Below are 22,160 nucleotides of genomic sequence, written 5' to 3'. Positions count from 1 at the left end.
CAAGGTAACAGTTTTGATCCCAATGTTAGCACGAATGTAACTTCATTTAATGAAGTTTCAGGAGCTGAGAATCTGTCCCTCCAGTTCCATCTTCCCTCTCAGGGTAACTCCATAAATGACTCGTGATTTTAGCTTCAGTAATAACTAATTTAATCAAATGTAACCATTTTAGGCTCAAAGCAGGGTGCTTTAAATACAAGATTTTTGGAAAGGCTTATCCATCTTAAAGGGGTATTGCACTAACTGTTGCTTTAAATGATTTGTTATGAAGTCACTGTTTAAGGCCAAACTCTTTCTTCTTCATTGCAACTAGATTTTCCGTTACCATATCAAGCGGAATTCTTCATAAGGAATATGAATGTAGAAGAGATGTTAGCAAGTGAAGTTCTTGGAGACTTTCTTGGAGCAGTGAAAAATGTATGGCAGCCAGAACGTTTGAATGCTATAAACATTACTTCAGCACTAGACAGGGGAGGGAGAGTTCCACTTCCTATTAATGACATGAAGGAGGGGTAAGCACACGTATCAGTCTGCTAGATTTGCTTTACTCTTCTTTTCTTACTGAAAGGCTTAGTATTTTATTCAGGTTCTCTAGAAACTTTGAAATGGTTGTTTTATATTTTGGAAATCCAGGTTGGTGTTAGATATGAAAAGTTTACTAATGTTCCAAGCCCCCATTATACCATGGATTTATTGTGCTACTTACAATAACAGTTCCTATCCATCGATTTTTACAGTCCAACAAATACCTGTCCAACAACAAATTCTGTTAGTTACAAAATAGTAGTAAACGATTTTGAAAGTACAATATTAATACTGAGAAATTGTGTAGTATGGTTTTTGAGTATTCAATAGTTTCCAGTTTACAAAATTAAAATTTTTGAAACAGAATGGTATGGAGTATAGGATACAAAGTCACTTCTATTTCTGATAGAGAAGTGGCTTTAAACTGAAAGAGGGTGGATTTAGGATAGATGTTAGGAAGAAATGTTTTACTTACAGCTGGTGAGGCACATTCCTGCACTTTACAATCAAGTATCTAAACTCCTCAGATACCTCAAGTTTATACCTTTCATCTGTCCAATGTTCCCGAAGCACATAATTAGGGATCATGGATTTCAGCAAGAAAGACTGTGGCTACATGTGACACTGTTAAACACTAAATGCTCATGGAATGGCTTAGGTTGGAGGGGACCTTAAGGACCATCTAGTTCCAACCCCCTGCCATGGGCAGGGTTGCCAGCCACTAGATCGGTCTGCCCAGGGTCCCATATCCAACCTGACCTTCATTGTCTCCAGAGGTGAGGCATCCAAATCCTCTCTGGTAAACCGTCCCAGTATTTCCAGACGTGATTCATAACCATACATTCTGTTCTGAAATATGATATTTCATTTATAAAATAATCCAGTCTTTCCAAAGTACTGGTTGTGGCAGTGCTTTTCTCTGGCAAAATCAAAGGTTTCTTTTGGTGTATATTGTTATTTATTGAAAGATATTTTTGGTGAAGTAATGTATAAGAAAGGCTGGTACATCTAAATCCAAGCTATGTGCAGACAAGATTCTGGATTCAGAGTCCTTGTTTTGCCTTGTTTGGTGAGTCTGTCACTCATCTCTTTCTGCAGTGTGTATGTTATGGTTGGTGCAGATGTTCCATTCTCATCATGCTTACGGGAAGTGGAAAACCCACAGAATCAACTGAGATGCAGTCAAGAAATGGAGCCTTCAATAACGTGCGACAAAAAGTTTCGTACTCAATTCCATATTGATTGGTGTAAAATCTCTCTGGTGAGTTGTTTTATTATTGCATAAAAATGATATTTGTTGAAGTATAGTATTTCATTCTAGACATCATCTAAGTAAGAATTTTGCCAGCTTGGCCAGACCACCATTCTAAATTCCACTTAATTGTGACTGATTGATGTTGTTTCCCATTTAGCAGCCACTCTTAATGTTGTGAAAAGATTTTACTCTGTGGGCAGAATTCTGTTAGAATACAGTGATAGTGAAACAACCATCTTTGTTTTTGCTAATACTGATTTATATAGATGATCGAAGAACTATATAGACTTACAGAGCTAAAAGTAATGAGAATTATTTAGACAGTTCATTAATTCAGTGTGCTAATACTGCTAGTTACATTTGCTTTCCTACAAAGTATATAATGATGTATTGCTACCTTTTTTTTTCCCCCCAAATATTGAGTCTACAGCACCAAGTAGTTAAATAGTATTTCTGTGCTGTCAAAATACCTTTCCAAATTGTTTAAACTTATTTCATGTTAAAAAGATTTGAAATAGAGAATAGTCTTGACTAATGAAATCAAAACAACAGGAACTCTCTTCTTATGGGCAGATGAATATAAGAACGGTGACTGAAAACAGGTTTATTTTCCATTCAAGGATTATAATCCACAAAAAGGTTTTTATTGTTGTTTTTACTTAATTTTGGTAAGGAAGATCAAGAAGTGATCCAGTATTCAAAGGTGACTTTGCAATAAGTTTGAACAAAGATGGTGAAAGTACATAAAATAAAAATGGATAATTGGTGAGCAACATTCAGATATTACTCAAGAGGAAAACGAAAAGGAGATGTGGGAGGATTTTGTACAATATAAACAAAAACTGTTGAGGATGAGAAATTTATTCACTCTCAAAGTCCATTAGATAGCCTCCAACGCTTTCCTTCTATATACTGTGAATTAGGAAAGCTGATTGAAAGCTGGAAAATGATATTTGTTTTCAAAAGAATATCCAGATTACTTACTGCTTATTGGCTTTCTGTTGAGAAATTGCAAAGGTATGTGTACACAGGAATACTTTGGCAACACCTGAAAAATAGAAGGCAATCAGCCTTTAACAGGAGCAAACTATGTCGAGTTTTTTATTTCCTTTTACGAGACAGAAATAGAACACAGGTGCAGCAGCAGATATCATTTCTTTTTGATAATGTTTTTTGATACCATCCTATAAGTGAGCTGAGGAAACATGACCTAAATGAAACTGTTATGGTCTTAGTGGAGAACTGGTTGGATAGCCTGAATAATTTCAGCAGAATTACTAATAATTCCCTGCCATTCTCCATTAATATGATGGATGATGGAATGTGCTTATTAAATTAGGCTGGCAAGCCCCATGAAATTGAAAAGAACTGCATGGGCATGGAAGGACCAGGAAGAATTCAGGAAGACCATGAGGCAGTGGAGAAATAGCCTTGGAAACAATAGTGAATTTCTTTTCAAAAGGAGAAGTAGAGGAATTTGTACAGTAATGCACAAATAATCAGTTCTGCAAGTGCAGAATGAAGAGCAAGTGTTTAGGACTACTTCTCTCTGAAAAAGGTGGGACAGGAGCGATGGCTCATAAACTGATCATGAAGCAACGTTGTCCTGCTGTCTTGAGAAAGGCAGAGGTCACCTTGGATGTGTAAAATGAATGGAGTCCCTATGAGAAGCATAATTTTCTACAGCAGTTAATTACACGACCTTCTTAAATTTGGCACTTGGCGCTTGCTCTGGCAGCGTACCCTCATGACTGAATTTAGACAGTCTTAGGGGTGTTTGCCAATAGCACTGTTTCTGCAGTCTATAACATGGTGCCTCAAAGTGAAAATAGAGACAAGCCTTTCTCTGATCATAGTCTGCTTTTCCTGAGGCAAGACAAGGGGCAGAAAGTCCTCCAAGATCTGTGGACTAGAAAAGTTGAACTCCATCTCCTGTAACCGTAACACTGACCAGTGAGTGAACATAGAACCTCTGCATCCTCTTCCTCCCACTGTATGAGCTGACTTGGGCAATGAACACCTACATCAAAGAGTTAGTGGGACCCAAATTCTGAAAAGATGGACAACAATACTTTCTTCCTCTGCTGCTTTCTTCCACTGCTGTCTGATAGTTTGTTCTCATTCCCTGCTCGGATGTCTGCCTCTCACGTCAGTAAGTGCATAAATGGTTTTACTGCAGCTGTCTAGGTCTGGAGGTTCTACTAAGCAGCCAGGTGGAACTGATGTACTAAGTGTAAAATATTCTGTAGAACATCAGTGAGTCTTGCACTTTAAAAATACTTTCCTTCTGGTGTTACCCAAGAACCTTTTCATCCTCCACACAAGTTTTAATGCGCCCTCTTGTGAATTAAATTACAAATGATAAAGGCATTGCCATCAACTGCAAGATTTCTCACAAACAGGCAGAAGGATAAGCGGGTAGGTAAATACAGTTTATTTTCAATTAGGTAGATGAAGGTAGATTACGGGAAGGGCCATCAGTTAAATGCAATATGAAATTTGGCAACCAAAAAGCTTGTATTTTCAGGAAGTTTAGATACAGATGTTGAAAGAAAAAAGCACGTGGCAAGGAATGCACCCTTCTGGAAGTTAGTTGAATGAGGAGTTGGGAAAACCTAGGAAGTCTGGGTTTGTTAAGCAAAATGCTCATCTCAGGAGCACCCCACGCTTCCTGCGGCAGGTGGGAGGGGTGGCATAGAGCTGCTCAGCCCTCAGCTGCTGCTTCTTGCACTTCTGGGTGCTACATGTCCAGAAACAGCTGGAGCGGGCTGCCCAGGGAGGTGGTGGCCACAGACCTTGGAGGTGTTCAATAAACATTTAGATGTTGCACTGAGGAGCGTGGTTTAGTGAGAGCTATTAGTGATAGGTGGACACTTGGCCTGGATGATCCCGAAGATCTTTTCCAACCTTGGTGATTCTATATGAAGCTCAATAGGACAGCAAGAGGAGAGGTACTCTTCATCTCTACCACCTTCGTACAACAGAGGGCAGTATTGTTATTTAGGAAGATGAGTAAGAAATTAATGTATTCATCACACAGAAATCAGTACAGTAATACTATAATAAAATAATATTTTGAAATCACCTCTATCAAAAACTTTTGACAAAATGAAAGGATTTGTTGTTTAAAAAATGGACAAAATGTTATCAAATTTGATAAACATTGTGCAACATAGGTTCTATTCTGTGTGCCTGTCGATTAAGTACTGCTTGGTTCTACATTCCTTTCCTTTGTGATATAATTGTCTTTTTCTCTTTTTTTTTTCCTTTGCCTGGCTGTCAGGTTGACAATACAAAGCAAGTTTCCACCTTTCAGGAAGTGATTCGTGGAGAGGGGATTCTGCCTGATGGCGGGGAGTACAAGCCGCCTTCTGACACACTGAAAAGCAGAGACTATTACTCGGATTTCCTAATCACACTGGCGGTGCCCTCGGCAGTAGCACTGGTGCTTTTTCTGATTCTTGCCTATATCATGTGCTGCCGACGGGAAGGAGTGTGAGTACTTTAATGCACTAGTAAGAAGTTTCAGGTTTTGCTAAGGTTAAAATGCATAGGAGACTATTTATTAGAAGGATTCCACTCAGTTCATTAAAAATAAAAAAAAGTAGAACAGGCCCAAAGACATCTGTTCTGAAATACCGAGCTGGCTAAACACATACAGAGATTTTTTCCTAGGCAATGCATATAGGGACTCTAAATGTTCGAGTTGAAAGGGTTAAAAATCCCCACATAAACGTGAAATTTATCTCTCCCAAGCAAATAAAATACTAATAAAGGATCACTGGTTCAGGAAAATATTAAATAATTTCTAAAAGCTAATTTTATATTAACGGGCAGAGGATGTGCACTGAATTTAGATGTCTAAGAGCAAAACCTAAACGGAAAGCAGCAAGTAGCGAAACTCCTGCCATTCTTACACAAACTACAGTTTCATTTTGTCACAGAATTTATTTTAGCCAGAAGCTTGTTCTTTAACTTGCATTTCCATTTCTCCGTGTGTGTCTGTATGTGTTCTGTCTGTCATCAGAGCATCCCCACACGTGCGTTCACCGAGGCCACATCATAAACCCAGCTGCAAATGCTGCCAAGTTGCGTTTAGCAGAAACGTTGTCAGCATTTCTGTACCACGTACTGTTTCCATCATCAGACAGACTTAATGTTCCAACTATCAATGCTATTATTTAATTCATAAATTTTGTTTTGTTTTTAGGGAAAAGAGAAACATGCAAACACCAGAGTAAGTGTCTTCTTTCCTGTTATTTTTCTTTTATCATTTAATTTTCATTCTCAGTAGCTTGTCACGCTTCATACATGTGTGTCATAATCTTCTGTCATTCTCTCTAACCCACGGTTTAATTCATAAATGTGAAAGCTGCTTTTAAATCAGAGCCTCGGTGAGGATAGAAGAATCAGAATAAAAAGGGTTTGAAATTAATAACTATGAATTCAAAATAAATTAGTTATTTTAAAATAAATATCTTAAAATATAATTTATTCATAGTCATAGAATGGCTTAGGTTGGAGAGGACCTTAAAGATATTCTCCTGATGATCAGACCTCCCAGTCTGTATCTTTAAAGCGGGGGTCAGGAGGAGTATCCCAGAAGGTGTCCAATTGCTACAGAATAGAATGTTTTAGAATTAATTCTCTATGAGTTTTTATGTACCTACCGTGAGAATCAGGAGTTACCTAAACTTATTTTAAATGCAGCAGATAAATGGAATACTAGAAGTAAATTGCACAATTGTGGATCCTACGTGAAATACTCATCCAGACAGCAAAATCTAGTGGTGTAATTACTGCCTGCAAGGTTAAATATATTCAATGTTCATTCAGTTATCTGTGTAGAGGTTTCTTGTAATCGGTGCACTATTGAGTCTGTAGCACGCATCAGTCCTCAAATTTTTTTAAAAGTAATAGCTGTAAAAATCGATGCATTTAGACAGAGCACTTAAAACCTGCATTCACTGTTATATCTCCTTTTGACGTAGCATCCAGTTGGTCCACCATAGTGCTATACAGAAATCAACCAAAGAGCTCCGTGACATGTCTAAAAACAGAGAGATAGCATGGCCTCTCTCAACGCTGCCAGTGTTCCACCCAGTGACTGGTGAGATCGTGCCACCCCTTCACCCAGACAGCTACGACAATACTAGCATGCCACTGATGCAAACGCAACAGTAAGTGTTTCCATTAAAAAAAAACTTCTTCTGTTACATAAATTAACTGTTACAGTGCTCATCATTTGAAACGTGTTTATTATGGGGGTGCATGGCTCAGTAGTTCGAGATTGCTCTGATGTTTGCCATTCAAGCAGAAATGAAGGCCTGCGATAAAATGAGATGAGTGGATTTTCAGGCTGCAAACATGGCAAGAGGCTTCATGGGGAACAGTCACATTCCTTCATATTTTGGAGAAACTTACTTTTGACAGAGAAAGCAATTAAGGCCGTTCCATTTTAGAAACCCTGCCTCTTAGGAGTTCTGGTATGAAAAATAACAGCAGCCCCGTAAGATCCAGTCTTTGTAAGTATTTAGTCATGTACCTGTCACTCACGCTTTGTGTTTGAAGTGTTAAGATGGAACAGAAGAGAGTTTTCCTTTACAGAGATAATGTATAGAGACTTAACAATGAAAATGTTCAGAATGCTCAGCCATTTTCATTGTTGCCAAGATACAAACCTGAAAGATATTCACTTCCATTCCTCAATTTATCAAAACTTAAACTATTGAGACAGAGTCAGAGTCATCTACTGCTCTGCACATTTACCAATTGCCAAGTAGGTAGTGCAGGAAAAAGACATTTGCTGGAAGGGTTCGACTGAGGTGTGTGGAGCTGAGACAATGGCCTTGGAGACAACTGGCATTATTACTCAATGCCTGGGAAGACAGAAAGTCAGGTTGGAAGCTGCTCATCTCATGGGTGCATGTGAATGGGAACTGCAGGACCTTCATGATACCAGTCCAGTGGTCTGGTCCAGGGCCTGACCAACTTGGCCCTAATACATGCTTGGTCGCCACGTGTTCCCTTTATAATGTAGATATGCACTAAGTATTTTCTTCTCCTTCTTCCTAAAATAAATTCTACTCCCAAAAAATCTCCAGAAAGCATAGCTGTATAACTTATCCCTTGTACTGTGAAGTGTTCTATCCTGTTGCTACACAATAGCAGAAGGTAAAAGAAATAAGTCTAAGAAGATACAGATGCAGACAAGTTTAAGAAATCACACAGAGCCAAAATTATATTTCCAGATGGTTTTTCCCTTCTGTACTTGATACACATCAGACGATGGCATGGTAAAACTTTGTGTATATTTGCCTATACTCAATTGATTAATTCCAAAGAAAGTCAACCCTATGGATAAGTATGGATAACCCTATAAGTAGAGTTCTGGAGCCAAAGGCTTTCTGCAGTTGCACATACTGTTCCTATCCACTTTGTCTGCATTCCAGCCCCTCATGCCTTTCTGCAAAAGCAACCTTAATATCTGGTCCCAGACACTTAAGCAGGGCACAGAATCTGACTTTGCCTCAATAAGTGAACTTGTCTGCTGTGCAGTGAATGTTTGTTCAATCTGCAGTCAATAATTGGCAAAGATTGTCACCTCTTCCATATTCGTCACTTCTGGAAACTGAACTTTGCATCACATCGGAAACCTCTTGCTACATTTGGCCTTTCACCAAATTTGAGCCAATGAGCTCGGAAGCTATGTAAAATTATAGGAACTACCCCTTAAAACTCACTCACTCTTCTTTCTGTTGACATGGGTGACCTCTTCACAGCTGTATTTGTGAAGCAAAAAATCAATTACTGCTTCATAAGCAAAACCCCACAACTTTTAAATTGACCTACTGAGGTTTTATGCATAACACACTTCAGCCTTGGTGCGGAAGCATTAAAGATCTTCAATTGTGTTTTGTAGGAACCTGCCACATCAGACTCAGATTCCACAGCAGCAGAGTGCAGGTCAGTACTAAAGAAAAGCACTGTGACTATGAAATGATCAGTGGGCAATCGAAACACCTACAGTCAGTGGAAAACGTTTTTTAATATAATTATTACAGCATTGTAATTCCAGACATTTTTGGATCCCTCAGTGAAAATGTTGAGATGGCACTGACTGGTTGAACAAGTAGACTCAATTTTAAATACTGGAATTAGGTACTGCTAAGACAGAAACCTCCTTACATAAATCATTTTCTATTACAACAGCAAACTCTGGCCAGATTCCCAAACATTTTTCAGATTCCCTAAAACTCTATACAAAATCAAAATTAACTAATACTAGTTAAGCACTGAAGAAGGAGCTTTTTATTGCTGTTAACAGGCATGTGCAGTTGATAGTAGTGAATCTGCTGAGAGATGCTGGTCTCCAGTGTCTTAGTCTTCACTCTTACATCTTTTAGTCAACTCACAGAGTGTACTGACTGAGGCTGTGACTAAATCTGACTGCTCACTTTAGCTACTGTGTCAGTGCTGAGAAGGATCATAAAATCACAGAATGGCCTGGGTTGAAAAGGACCTCAAAGATCACCCAGTTCCAACCCCCTGCTATGTGCAGGGTCGCCAACCAGCAGACCAGGCTGCCCAGAGCCACATCCAGCCTGGCCTTGAATGCCTCCAGGGATGGGGCATCCACAGCCTCCTCGGGCAACCTGTTCCAGTGCCTCACCTCCCTCTGTGTGAAAAACTTCCTCCTAATACCTAACCTAAACCTCCCCATCTCAGTTTAAAACTATTCTCCCTTGTCCTATCACTATCCACCCCCATAAACAGTCTTTCCCCCTCTTGGTACTGGAAGGATGCAGTCTTCCACATGGGAAAGGCCATAAGGATGATATAAGGAAAATGTAGAGCCCAGAGTAGAGTTTTTCAATATTCAAAGAGGTATTTAGGCAAAATTGTAAAATATGTATATACAGAATATAACGTGTGAACTACAGCTCTGAGAGGAAGGTTTGTGTTAAGTTAGGGGCTATGTAAGCTACTCTTTGTTTTCATTCAAATCCTTCTTCTTCATTACTGCTTTCGGGGATTGAAGGAGAATTTCGTATGACAACATTTCAAAGATTTGAGGCAAGTATATGGAAGATGCTTCTGCACTTTGTTGTTGTTGTTTGTTTTTTTTAAATCAAAAACAAACAAAGAAAACACAAACCAAACAAACCCAACCTTAATGCTGTGCTATTGGCTTTGCCATTTATGTGCTTTATTAGATGTATACTGGAAATGGTGGATGACCCTGGAAGTATCCACCAGTATCCTCCAGCACTGGTTTGAGCTGAAAGTCAGCATAGTTCTGAATGCTCACTACTGCAGGAACTTAGAGGGCAGAAAAAAACCATTACAAATATCAGCTGCTCCATCATGACAGTTTTCCTATAAGAACAGTCTTGCAGTGAAAAGAGGCAAAATCTCATGGTAGCGCACTGTGTGTTGATAGCAGAGAGAAATTTTATAAAAGATCTGAACTGTTAAGTTAACATGGGTTAACTTACAAACTGCATTGAAGAAGTGCCATAAAAAAGCCCTCCTGTGTCTGTATTTTCTGAAGTACTTAATTTTGGTTGCAGTGTTTGCTCTTCCTGAACAGAAGAGTCCCAGGAAGACTTTCAGGTGGTCAGAATGTCAGGCTGAATGGAAAGCTCAGGCTCTCCTAAAATTCTGAGTAGCACTGGTACAAAGATAGCAGTCCATTTTGTTGGTCTGCTCAACTAAGAAATGTAGAGACCTACAGTGCTTAAGGCCAAAGAAACAGTAAACTTAACACTCGTGGTTTGTTTTTCTTCCTTTCCTATGGAGAAGTCCCAGTGCTGTGCTCAGAACTGCGATCATACGCTCACCACCGGGACTAAGAGGATATTTCTATTTTTAAAACTTCAGCCAATCACAGTATTTGATTTGAAGAGCAGGGGGTGCATAGTAGCAATATTCTCTTCAGGAGCCATTCAGAGCTCCAGAAGAAACAAAGTTTTTTTAACCATACCTAAAATGCAGCCAGTAGACTTCACAGCTGGTGTAACTGGGAAGGAATTGTATATAATGTCTATGCAACACTACTGAAAACTGCTGCTGACCTCCAATACACAAAGGTAAATTAAGTTTTTATTTTTATAATTATTTCTCTCGTAGATTGGCAAGATCAGTGAGGGCTGTCCCAAGGCCAGGTGAACAAAGGTGTAAGATATTCCTATAATACAAAAGATTGAATAGTGCACGTGTTGCTTACTCGGTGTTTTCCATGTGGAGTTTTGCAGTCTCCCAGTGCAATGTGAGGTCTGAAGTAGAAAGATGTATTCCCAGTTAAACCATCTGTTCCCAGGATGAATAAGCAGTACCTCCATGCTGTGCTGCTGATTGATTATTGTTAAGGCATCGTCTGCCATCGATGGATTCTAAGAATTCTTGTCTATTTACAGGTAAATGGTATTCCTGAGGAACGAAAACTAACAGAAGCAATGAATTTGTGATCAAAGAAAGCAGTAGATGTCCTGTTTCCTTATTTGTTCTGATTGATGCATGAGTTTTCCTGGTGTCTATTGTGCATGCCCACAGTATTAAGCTGATTCCAGTGCCAGAGAGTACAATCACTTCCACGTAATAATGTACTGTATCTTTTTGTACTTCGGACATTTTTGACAATTTGTAAACACTGATAACTTTTTATATTTGTTACATTAAGAAAACAATATTTCAAATATATGTATTAATAAATATCCAAGTTTTTTCTGTCTCATGATCTCTCCTGAAAGTTTTAACAGGGAAATCAGAACTAGAAAACAAGCACAAGGTTCAGAGGATTTTAGACTCTGTGCTATGGGATGGTACCTTTGCCTTACGTCTGCACACCACAAGGCTGTGTAAGCATGGAAACTGGTGCAATACAAGGCTCGGAAATAGCATCAGATTTATTAGCTGTTCATTTCGTAGAGATGGTTGGAATGTAGGAAGTTATTTTTGAGGGGAAATCAAACAACAAAATGACCCCAAATCTTAACTACTCGTGCTGAAGTTTGGATTTGTTACTTTACAGACATTTTAACTTGTGATGACTTCTAAGCAATAAAATTTAAAATCTGTCCATTCATTCACCAGATTATTTTAGAGGAAACTCTCACAAAGCACTGCAGGCAAAAATTAGTGTCTCCAAATAAAGGAGGGTACATTTTACTTAGCATGTGTGTGCTTACCTTTAAGCCTTTAAAAACATTCTTTAAAAGCTTTTGGTGGCGTTCCCAATGCGATCCATCTTTTACATCCTCGTTGTCTGGAGCAAAAAGAAAAGTGAGAGAATTGGCCATCCCATACAGCGGGGATTGTACTGTAGCTGTTTTATAAGGAGCAGACCGTGTACAGCATGTCCTGGGAGGTCAGTACTTTTGAGATGCATTTGTCTATGCAACAGGATGCTTAACAGTAGGAACTTGGTAACGGTAGAGATCTGAATGGAAGTTTCCCTATTTTTTGAATGACGGTGGTCATTGATCTCAAGTGGCATTTTTGGCACTTTTTACTGCTGCTTCTCTAAAGCATCAGAGTGGAACACAGGATGGAAGGGTCTCCATCCAGCTGTGCGTGGTTGCCTCTCAAAGCGTCACTGTTTGAAGCTGACACTTTGCTTTGGTTGTGTCCTATTTTCTGTAGTATTCCTCTTTCAGAGGCCTTATGCTCGTGGGAACATGGCATTTTAAGCAAAAAGCAGAATCTGCTTTAAAATTGCTGTATTTTGACTATATTTCTGTAGCCGAGGTTTTCCAAGTCTCTCCCAAGGGAAACTGTGACCACTTTAAGGACTCCAGACCGAGCCTAAGAAGACATTTTAAAATCATTACTCTGATTGTAGAAAGACTGAAGTCTCTGGCTTTTTCCCCTTTCTCATGACACTGTTCCTTGAAAACAGTAACATGTTTGAGAAAGGCCACTCCTGTTTGAGGCATGGGCTTCACTGCAACGCCTTGGCAAATAATTAATTAAAGGAAAGAAGTCCTGAGATACCTTCTGGACACATTTTGTGCAACAAGTGTAACGGCTGCAGCTGTATCTATAAGTGGTGCTCAGGACAGGATGGGTGAGCACTGCGAACAGGACCAAACCAAAGTGCTGTCTGTACCTGTGTTGTCCAGCCTTAATGCCCATAGTTTGCAGAGCTGCCCCTAAATGCCAGGATCACTTTACTAGCAAGCTCACTTAGCCACAGGATTACTGGCAGTGGTTACCATACTACAAAAGATGGCTCCAGCTATCATCTAAGCTGAAAAAACAAGTCAATTTGTGCAACAGGAGGAATAAAGAGCCATTCCTACTTGCTTTCCAAGAGGCGTGCCTCATTCCGACCTCATTCAAAATGTCCTACAGGAGATTTCATCACTCAGTCTCCTATGAGGACACCGCTTTCCCAGCAGCACGGATGACTATCAGGGAAAAGTGAATTAAAGACCAGATAATGAACACTGAGATGTATGCTAAATTAAAAATGTACCTTTTTTTTTTTCGTCACACTGCAAAAAAGTTGAATAAAATCAGCCTTTGGGTTTCTGCTGCTAATTTCAAATGTATGAGCTGTCAGTGCTCTGAAACAGAAATGAATGGAACAGATTTTAAATAATGATTTGTTATTCAGCTAAAGACATTTTGTAAATAGTATTGAACTCAGATCGCAATCATTTCTGATACCCTTAGGACGACATGACAATCACTGAAATACCAACTGAGCTGCTCCCATTTTATTTATATTAAAACACAGGAGGGCCAATTTATTTAAGGAACTCTCTTACTCTGTTACATATATGCACTAAGAATCAGGTGGTAGCAGCAGGTGCTGCACGTCCTCTGAACAAAACTGATGATGTAGCTGATGGGTGTTAAGCACTCCTGAACTGTTTTATGATTGAAATCTTCAGGCAGCTGAGGTAAATTTAATAAGAAATGATTTATTTTTTACTTATTAAAATAATTACCACAGAAGCACAGATGTATAAAGCTGACTGAAGACACTTGATGGTTAAAGAATTAATAGTGAAAACCAGTGGTAAATGGAATGGCAACGTTACAGCCTCTTTTAGCAATGTGCAATGACAGTACAACTGATATTGTAACCAGATTGTCTACAATCAAGTAAAAAGCACTACAGGTGTCTCTGTAAATACATGAAGTGTAAAATCTAATAAATAAGACCACTATTAAGTAGCAATGTCGTTGCTTGTTTATTACATAATGATGCCTGAACAGTTTTTTTTACAGTTACGGTCAGTCAGATGGCAGTGCTTCAGAATTAAAGGAAGAAATGGTGCCCACTGCACAGGGTTTCTGTTTAACATGAGAAGGATGGGAGAGGATTTGCACCACTGCGTTCAGGTGCCCATGTGAGAGAGAACAGCCCCACAGCTCCCTGCGCACTCGGGGAGAGGAATGCGTGCTCTGAATCCCTTATTTGAGCAGCCCCTCTTCTGTTAACTGCTTTGTATGGGACCTGAGCAGCTACATTAAGCTAAATTCCTTAAACCAAACAAACTAAGGATGGGTTTCCTGATCTTACTGATGATCAGGAATTACATGCAGAAATATCTGCCACAGCTTCTGGTTTATAGCCCAAAGGGGACTGCATTCTCTCTCTCCCCAGCAATGGTACCTTGGAGCATCACCCACACACTGCAGCGATTCTGGCTGCTGGAGCTGTACCTCCAGCTGTGTGCTCTGCAAGGACCACCGGGCAGGGCTTCTTTAGCCCCGGCGTTACACTCAGGGTCAAGCAGACATGCAGCTATGCAAGTGAACATCTTCCCTTAATTTGCAGCAACAGTGTCCAGAATATCACTTCAAGAGAAATTCTGCAATACTAATCATCAATTTACAACAGGTGTGGTAGTGAGCTGCAGCCCAGCTGGAGTCAAGCAATAAAAAAAAGCTTCTACTTCATCGCTGCTGTTCCCATTAGAAAAATAAGCATCCACAGCACATTTATTTAATGTTTAAATTACTTCATATTACGTAACATGAAAAGAAAATATATTTATCCCACGTACAGTAATAGTAAACAAGTGCATTATTTCAAACATTAAAAATAAATCTTTTAACCAAATCTGTACAACAGATAAATAAAATTATATCTACAACACTCAGCTTGTGAAGAACGAAACAAACATCATCCCCTCAAGTTCAAAGTTCTCCATGACTGCTAATACTGGCACAGATGGCAATCAATGCATCCTGTCCACCAGTGTTGACCTTTACCACGTCTTTCAGTGATTCACGTTCTCATTAAGGAGGATAACTTTCCAAACATTGGAAATAACGTGCACAATGAAGAAACAGCTCAGTATCTTTCCAACAGCTTCAACATGGGGACTGAACAGAAAGAACTGCACGTAGTTACATGAATTAGTGGAAAACTTGCAACAAGGCAAACAGCTTTAGGGGAGAAAAAAACAATTCTATATATTTAACAAGATTTCACCTCATAATTCACCATACTTCTTGGAAATGTCTTAAAAACACACAAAATGTTTTGTAAACTTGTATATCATCTTAAGTCACTGAAGTGGTGCTTTTTATTTCTGCGTATAAAGGGTTTCACATGATAGATACTATTTTCACCTGAACAACAAATTACCACTTGGTTTAGAAAAATGCCCTGATTTACCAGAGAAATAACTTCATGTTTCACATCAGCTAAAGGTGACCATTAACACAGGAGTGCAAATCTGCTCTCCTCTCATTCCTTGATAAGAATGACTACAGCGTGCGTTACTCTGCGCGTTGTGCAGCAGCATCCACCCTCCATCTGGAGGACCCAAGGAACACACCATTCCATGATTCCATGACACTGCTATTCCATTTCACTTCACTTTGTTTTGCCACATTTATACAGATATGTAAACAGAAACATATATCCAGTAGAAAAAGACCTGTTTTCACATGCAGTTCTGTACAGTGCATTCTTGTTTCTCACTTTCTTGGAGAAGGTTATTTTCACATGAAATATGTACATTTCCACTATATACATCTTCCACTCACCTCATGTAAATGCCTGCTTGTACCTCCAGTTGAGAATTTTCATTTAGGCAGACACAAAGCAAACCTGAAGAAAGTTTTCAAGAACTCTTTCAAATTAATGCCTTGACTGCTCTTGCATTGCTGAGAAGAAGAGAAGTCCAGAAAAAAACCCAGCTATGCACAGTAACCTTTTCAGCAGAGTTGAGTTATCTTTAGGAACCACAATCTGTGCTAGATCGTTAGTGATCTGAGAAATCTCATGTGCCACACACACAAAGATAAAAGTGCTGACGATAACGTTAAACATCGGGTAGCCAGGAATGAGCACCAAGATCCCCTTTGTGTCTGCTGCCAGCCAGATGTGGTATTGGCAAATGAAAAGCTAGAAGAAAAGAATGTTTAAATATTTTTGCGTACATAAAAATCACATTACTACTATTGCATCAAGCAAAGCAACGTTCAAATAAGACACCTAGGATTGAATAATATTCTTTGAGAAGGTGTATTCCACACATCTTTGCTATAAGCTCCCTTAGATAAGGCCCAGTATCTGACCACGAAGACTATTTTTAACTGAGAGAGCACACAGCAAATTAACTGCTTAGACTTTACCCAACAAGGCATACAGGAGCATCCTTTCATGGGTGTCCAACCTTTTGGCTTGCCTGGGACACACTGAATGAAGAGGAATTGTCTTGGGCTGCATATAGTTAACTGGGATACAGTTATAGTTAAAGTATGTAAGTAACAAAAGTCTTATCTTTTAAATACTTTGTATTAAAACATTAAAAAAAAAAAAAAAAAAGAGGACAACAAAAACATAGAATTAGCAGGTTGGACACAAACAATTTACATTCTATCAGGACAGATCAGGAATACACCTGCACTCAGTAACCATCCCTCTGTTTACTAATGTGCCTGCAAACAAAAGGTAATGCTTTTAAATGCTGTTGAGTGGAAAAGCCCCTGGAGCTGATCAGTACCTTAAAATCCACCACGAATCAGGATGCTGAAAACATCATCCTTAAAGGAAAAATTTCATCATGGACTCGACTGTATCACACTGAGATTCTCCTGTAAGTTTTTTCTCCCCTTTCTTTTAAAAAGTGTATTTAATAATAAAATTATACACCTAATATTAATAAAGAGCAAGCAACATAGAAAGCAAGGTAATTCCTACTCTTTCAAATTATACTCTCAGTGGAACAAGAAAATGTGCACAACAAAGGGTTCTGCTTGTGAAGCTGTATTTCTTTATTAATGCAGCAAAGCTTTTTAGGGCAAACTGATTTATAAGTGTGCTTACTCTGCCAGTACAGTTAATGCTGATTCCTTAAACGACTCACATTTTGTCTTCCAACTGCATACACACTACAACTTACCCCAGCACAACACCTCAACTCCCACACTCTACAAGTCTCCCCCAAAACAGCATAAGAAATAAGACTGCTACTCTGATACTACTATTTCAGCTGTGATATTTTAGTGTGGATGGAAGCTACAATAAAACAGGTCAAAGAACAGCATTAAATAAAACAATATGCTTTCAATATTTATCTTATACTGCTGCAATTTATAACAAAAGCACCCTGCATTTCTAGGCTGAAGATCACCGCAGCTCTGTTATCACACTTACCTCTAGAGAAATTTTACCAAACCAGGCAAAAAAAGAGCTATATACGGAACGGACGTAACCAGGAATGTTCCTGATGAGGATGAAAGCTAAAATCTTAAGGAAAAAAAAAAAGGAAAACAAGAAAAAGAAAAGAAAGTTAAAGATGTGACTATGGGTGACAAGTAGGTCACACATACACACAACTTTATTTACTTTAACCAAACCACAGGTGCATCACATATACATATTCATCACATTTAATATATATTTTTATGAACAGTTCATAATTAAAATCAGTCTGCAGATTGCCAGTGTAGATTTATCACCGTAAGAAAAAGGAACATCATTACCTGCACCACTGAAACAGAAGGATGCAGTTCATTGCACTCCGCTTTGTTCTTACAGCTACTAGCCCAAACTGAATAGGTCTGCAAGATACAAATATCAGCTGAGTAACAGTAGTGTGTAACACTGACAAATGAAACAACAGACAGACTATTTTGAAGTGTTTCAGCAGTATTTGGCTGTGGGGCAGTAATAGGAAGAACACCTTTTGTGTTTATCCCAAATCCCTTTTTGCAACTGACAAATACCATAATTACTCACACACAAGATGAAAACACAGTGTTGACAATCGTTTTCTTTAAACCACATTTAGACTATCGATCAAGGGTGAAGGTAAGAGCTCAATTATCTTTCATATTATTTATCTGTTTTTCTTCCAGTTTTTGCATTGATGTGAAAAACCGATGAAGTTCTCACCTCCAGTTGACTGAAAACTGTATGAGTGAGTAGACGGTTCAGGCTGGGCGAAAATACACAGCCGAAGCATCCCCAGATCAAGAAGTGATTTTTAAATCAGTATATTCTCTAAAGGAGAACTTCAAAACCAGAAGGAATTCTTTAACAAGTATAATCAGCCTTGTAAATCTGTAAACGAGGTACCTACCAAGAAGGATACAATTGAAATAAATAACAGAACATTTGAAACTCTGCTGGAGAAAAGTGGATCTCCCTTCCCTTCTGAAATCATCTGATGCTTCTGCAATGCCAGATAAATAAAAGCAAACAGCATCCCATGAAAAACCACCTGCAAAAGACAACATAATGAGCATTTCATGGCTTACGTGTACTTCAGCCACAAACTTCAACAACAGAAAAGCTACATTTAATCCACTTGTAACACCAAAGCCCAGGGATTTACTGAAACTAACAGAAATAGGCTTCCTACACCAGGTTGTCATAAGCTGCTTTTTTTTCTTAAATTTAACTGAAATACTAAGGATAAAGCATTCTTACTAATTCTTCCCAGGATGTTAAAGACATGAAATTTCAGGACAATGAAGTTTCAAGATGCTCTCAAGTACCCACTATCCTCTCTGCAATCTGTGCCAGCACTTGAAATGTGCTTTCTCTGGGGAAAAGTCATGAGGCCCTGGCCTTCTCCCAAGTTGGCAGGTGAAAATACTCAAGAAGCATTACAAGTGCTTTTCTTTCTCACAGGCACAATTCTTCAGCTGAGTGTTTTATGAAGTTACACCAGTTTCTCATTAGCTAGCAACACGATGCTGTTTCAGTCCCATGTGTTGCTTGTCTTCAGTGTTAATTTGGGACTTCCTTGTCAGCAACATCACAGAATATGCACTGCTCACAACCAACAGAGCTCTACGTCTGAAATGCTGCAAGGCAGTGCTCCAGGAACCCTGCAGATTTAAGTCACTTAGGACTGCCAGAGGGAAAAGCACACAGGCGATTCAGCCATGAATCAGGTTAGTAGATAAACACTTTCACCTCAGACAATCCATTTACCTTTATAAGAAGGTAAAAAGAAGAACTGTATCTCTCTGTTTTATTTCAGAATAACATTTCAGAGGAAAGATAAAAATGTGATCATTTTTTAAGCAAGTAAGCAGGGTGTAGCAGTAAGCAAGCCAACATCCCTCTTTAAAGCAAGGTCTTTGCAGACATTTGCAGAATTAAAGTGAATGTGTGTTAGGCTTAAAGTGAACAACCCACCGTGACAAACTCCTGTTTTCTCTAGAGGAAGGGGAACCAACCCTCCCACACCCTCCAAATTGAAAAAAAAAACCCACCACTTAAAAGTACAGTATAAAGATGTGTAAGTGGCACATACATAACGATCCAACTTCCACCTAAACCACCATTCATAGACGTTCCCATTCAGTTCAAAACACTTGGACAGTGGCCAAAAGGAAAATACCTTCTCAAATGCACCCTGTAAAAAAACAAACATCACAAAAGCATTAACATTGACATTAACCATATTTACTACATTTCGTATCAAAAGACAGCTAACTGATTTATGTCATTCCAGCTTCACTCTGAACTCGAAGCTAAGTGGTGTTACAAAATAATTGGCTTCCTCTGAAGCATTCCCTATTCCTGCCAAAGCTAATTAACAAATGAAGTCAAAAGTACTTGCTCAGATGAGAAAGATACCTTTTTCTGCCTCCCCACAAAGGTATTGGCATTCCTTCCAATTTGTATTGGAGACTCAAAGGGAGAGATCACTTACACATTGGGATAACTAATGCAAGGCTTTGGTAGGCTTAAAACCAATACAGGATTGAAAAACACAAAAACCACTGTAAATTCTAGAGGGACAGGTGCTGTCCTTATTTATGTCATCCATACTCATAGCAAGGAAGAGGACAGTAATTTAGCATGAGATTCACTCTTAGGATAAAGCATCAAAGCCAACAGCAGGTCCCTGAAAGACACGGGTGTCTGTAACACCATCTGCTGATACAAAACCTGCTAACTCTGAACACATTAAAAACAAAACACAAAAACCAAAACCAACCATGTGCACAAAAAATCCATCACTAAACTAAAGAAAACATCCATACACCTTCATATTTATTACACCTGTAGTAGGGTAATGAACACATCAAGCATTACAAAGAAATAAGATACTGAACTGTGCTTTTTTTATTTTCCAGCAACCACACCAATTCAAAACCAAAATAAACAGAAGGTTCCAGTGTGACAAAGAAGCAAATACTCAAGCACTAAAATGTAGAAATAGTTACTTTTGTTGTCAAATGCAGAGACAGTTAATAATATTGTTAGTCAATAAGGATACGAGAAGTTTACAAACCTGAGAATATGAGAGAAAATAAATACAGGCCAGTAAGCAGATCAGTTTGAGCAGTAAACCAAAGTGCCATAAGCAGTTCCCTGAGGAAAAAAGAAATTAATTGATACATGGTCATTCATTTTTCCACTACTGAATACAAGGAAACATTGTGTTGTAATTGCCAACTATTTAGTGTGGCTATGCTCAGTACTAGAAAGAATCAATATACTCAAATACTCAAATATTACGAACAATACTTTACCACTGCCTAGATGCTTACATTTTACGTTTTACTTGAAGTAACTAAAATAAACAATTGTAGTAATTTTCAATCTAATAATCCTAAACTAAACCTCACACCTAAAAACAGAGTCAGCATCCACACAGAAGGAAACAGAATGTCTTCAAACAGAACTTCTTCAAAAGAAATAATATTCTAAAGCCTCTGCTTTCCCAAATATTCAACACAGGCATCTCTTATTCTAGTTGAGCAAAAAATAAATAAAACAGTATCCATCAGCTTTTGTTATGTGAAATAAGAACATATCTCATTAAACTCAGGGGTACCAGCTCTGGAGTACATTAAGGACAAGTGCCTTCTTAAGACAAGACAGAGAAACTGTTCCTCGAAGCTGTCAATTAATACTAAAGTCCACTCAAGTTATTCCAACACCTCAAGTCTCTCCCAACACCTATTCCTGGCACGCGTTCGATGCATTTCATTTTTCTATCTGCAGACTCTAAAACTTGCATTTTACTCTCTGCACTGGGAAAGGGGATTTAAGACTCTTAGGTTTGCAGGTTCTAATTTAAGTGAATTAATCAACAGGCATTTACCACAAGGTGACAGCTCTTCTCAGAAGTATAATCCATGAAAAACATGCATTTCGCTTCAATTTTTATTTCTAGCTTTCACATCCCAAGAGACACTTTACACACTTCCCTTAATCTAAGGGGCTAAAGATAAACCTCAAGCCCTTATATGGCAGGATGAGGCAGAATCAGTGCTCTGGATGGATCAGTACGTTGGCAATCCAGAATGGCAACATGCAGATGCTCACTGCTCACGCTGCACCGTCCTTACACGATGGCAGTGATTTCAGCCAGCAAAGACAGTGCAATCTATGTTTTTAGCTTCCATTTATTAGTGGTACAGCTCTTGATAGAATACATTTCTGATGGTCAAAGCTATTGAAAAGAATCCTATACGACTATAAGCAAAGATAGAGGTTATCAGCCATTTTACTTTTTCAACTGACGTATCATTCATCTGTAACAACCTACTTCTGTGAGCAGTCATTTAACATGTTTGTACTATTGTACAAAAAGGCTGAGATCTACAAATAGCAGCTTTCTGCATGATTAATATCTGCAGGAACACGTACATGTTTTAGAGTAGAAGGGCAAAAGAGCATTATCTTACCATTTGCTTTCTTCTGGACTATCTGAGGCCACACAGCCAAGGTGGCATAAATGATCATAAACCAGACAGTAACGAGTGGCACAAAGTAGTAGAACTGGTATGGTCGGTCCATCACTATGCACAGAACCACGACCAAGAAATTGAGGCGAAATAATACCTGAAGGGAGCCAGAGGAAAGAATGCATTCTCATTAAATAGTAAATAGACTGGAAGGCAAAGCTGGCAGAGATAGGGGAGAATGTTTCTTTAG

At 38.8% G+C, this 22,160-nt stretch overlaps 2 protein-coding genes across 10 annotated transcripts in view; one reads left to right on the top strand and one right to left on the bottom strand.

The window, feature by feature from the left end:
* SGCE (sarcoglycan epsilon) overlaps positions 1 to 13,966 on the top strand; it is a 30,437-nt gene extending 16,471 nt beyond the window's left edge. For 3 of the 5 annotated variants that reach the window (XM_052692400.1, XM_052692404.1, XM_052692403.1), the window contains 8 exons: positions 314 to 512; positions 1,624 to 1,786; positions 5,064 to 5,275; positions 5,991 to 6,017; positions 6,772 to 6,960; positions 8,703 to 8,746; positions 9,822 to 9,856; positions 11,200 to 13,966. In XM_052692400.1, the coding sequence (XP_052548360.1) occupies positions 314 to 512; positions 1,624 to 1,786; positions 5,064 to 5,275; positions 5,991 to 6,017; positions 6,772 to 6,960; positions 8,703 to 8,746; positions 9,822 to 9,856; positions 11,200 to 11,250 (920 nt within the window). In that variant the 3' untranslated portion in view covers positions 11,251 to 13,966. The remainder of the gene's footprint in view (positions 1 to 313; positions 513 to 1,623; positions 1,787 to 5,063; positions 5,276 to 5,990; positions 6,018 to 6,771; positions 6,961 to 8,702; positions 8,747 to 9,821; positions 9,857 to 11,199) is intronic. The other 2 variants (XM_052692401.1, XM_052692402.1) reach the window with 2 other exon arrangements.
* CASD1 (CAS1 domain containing 1) overlaps positions 12,928 to 22,160 on the bottom strand; it is a 26,473-nt gene continuing 17,240 nt past the window's right edge. For 4 of the 5 annotated variants that reach the window (XM_052692383.1, XM_052692385.1, XM_052692386.1 and 1 more), the window contains exons 12-18: positions 21,911 to 22,067; positions 20,509 to 20,588; positions 19,522 to 19,623; positions 18,337 to 18,477; positions 17,738 to 17,815; positions 17,409 to 17,501; positions 14,726 to 16,154 (exon numbers count right to left, since the gene is read on the bottom strand). In XM_052692383.1, coding sequence (XP_052548343.1) covers positions 15,888 to 16,154; positions 17,409 to 17,501; positions 17,738 to 17,815; positions 18,337 to 18,477; positions 19,522 to 19,623; positions 20,509 to 20,588; positions 21,911 to 22,067 — 918 coding nt within the window. In that variant the 3' untranslated portion in view covers positions 14,726 to 15,887. Of the gene's footprint in view, positions 13,351 to 14,725; positions 16,155 to 17,408; positions 17,502 to 17,737; positions 17,816 to 18,336; positions 18,478 to 19,521; positions 19,624 to 20,508; positions 20,589 to 21,910; positions 22,068 to 22,160 lie in introns of those variants that run through there. The other variant, XR_008208867.1, reaches the window with a different exon arrangement.

The sequence above is a fragment of the Tympanuchus pallidicinctus genome, unplaced genomic scaffold, assembly GCF_026119805.1.
Source record: "Tympanuchus pallidicinctus isolate F22 unplaced genomic scaffold, pur_lepc_1.0 scaffold3, whole genome shotgun sequence".
In the NCBI taxonomy this organism is placed as follows: Eukaryota; Metazoa; Chordata; class Aves; order Galliformes; family Phasianidae; genus Tympanuchus; species Tympanuchus pallidicinctus.
Note: the sequence above shows the minus strand (reverse complement) of the source record. Positions and strands in the feature narration are given on the sequence as shown.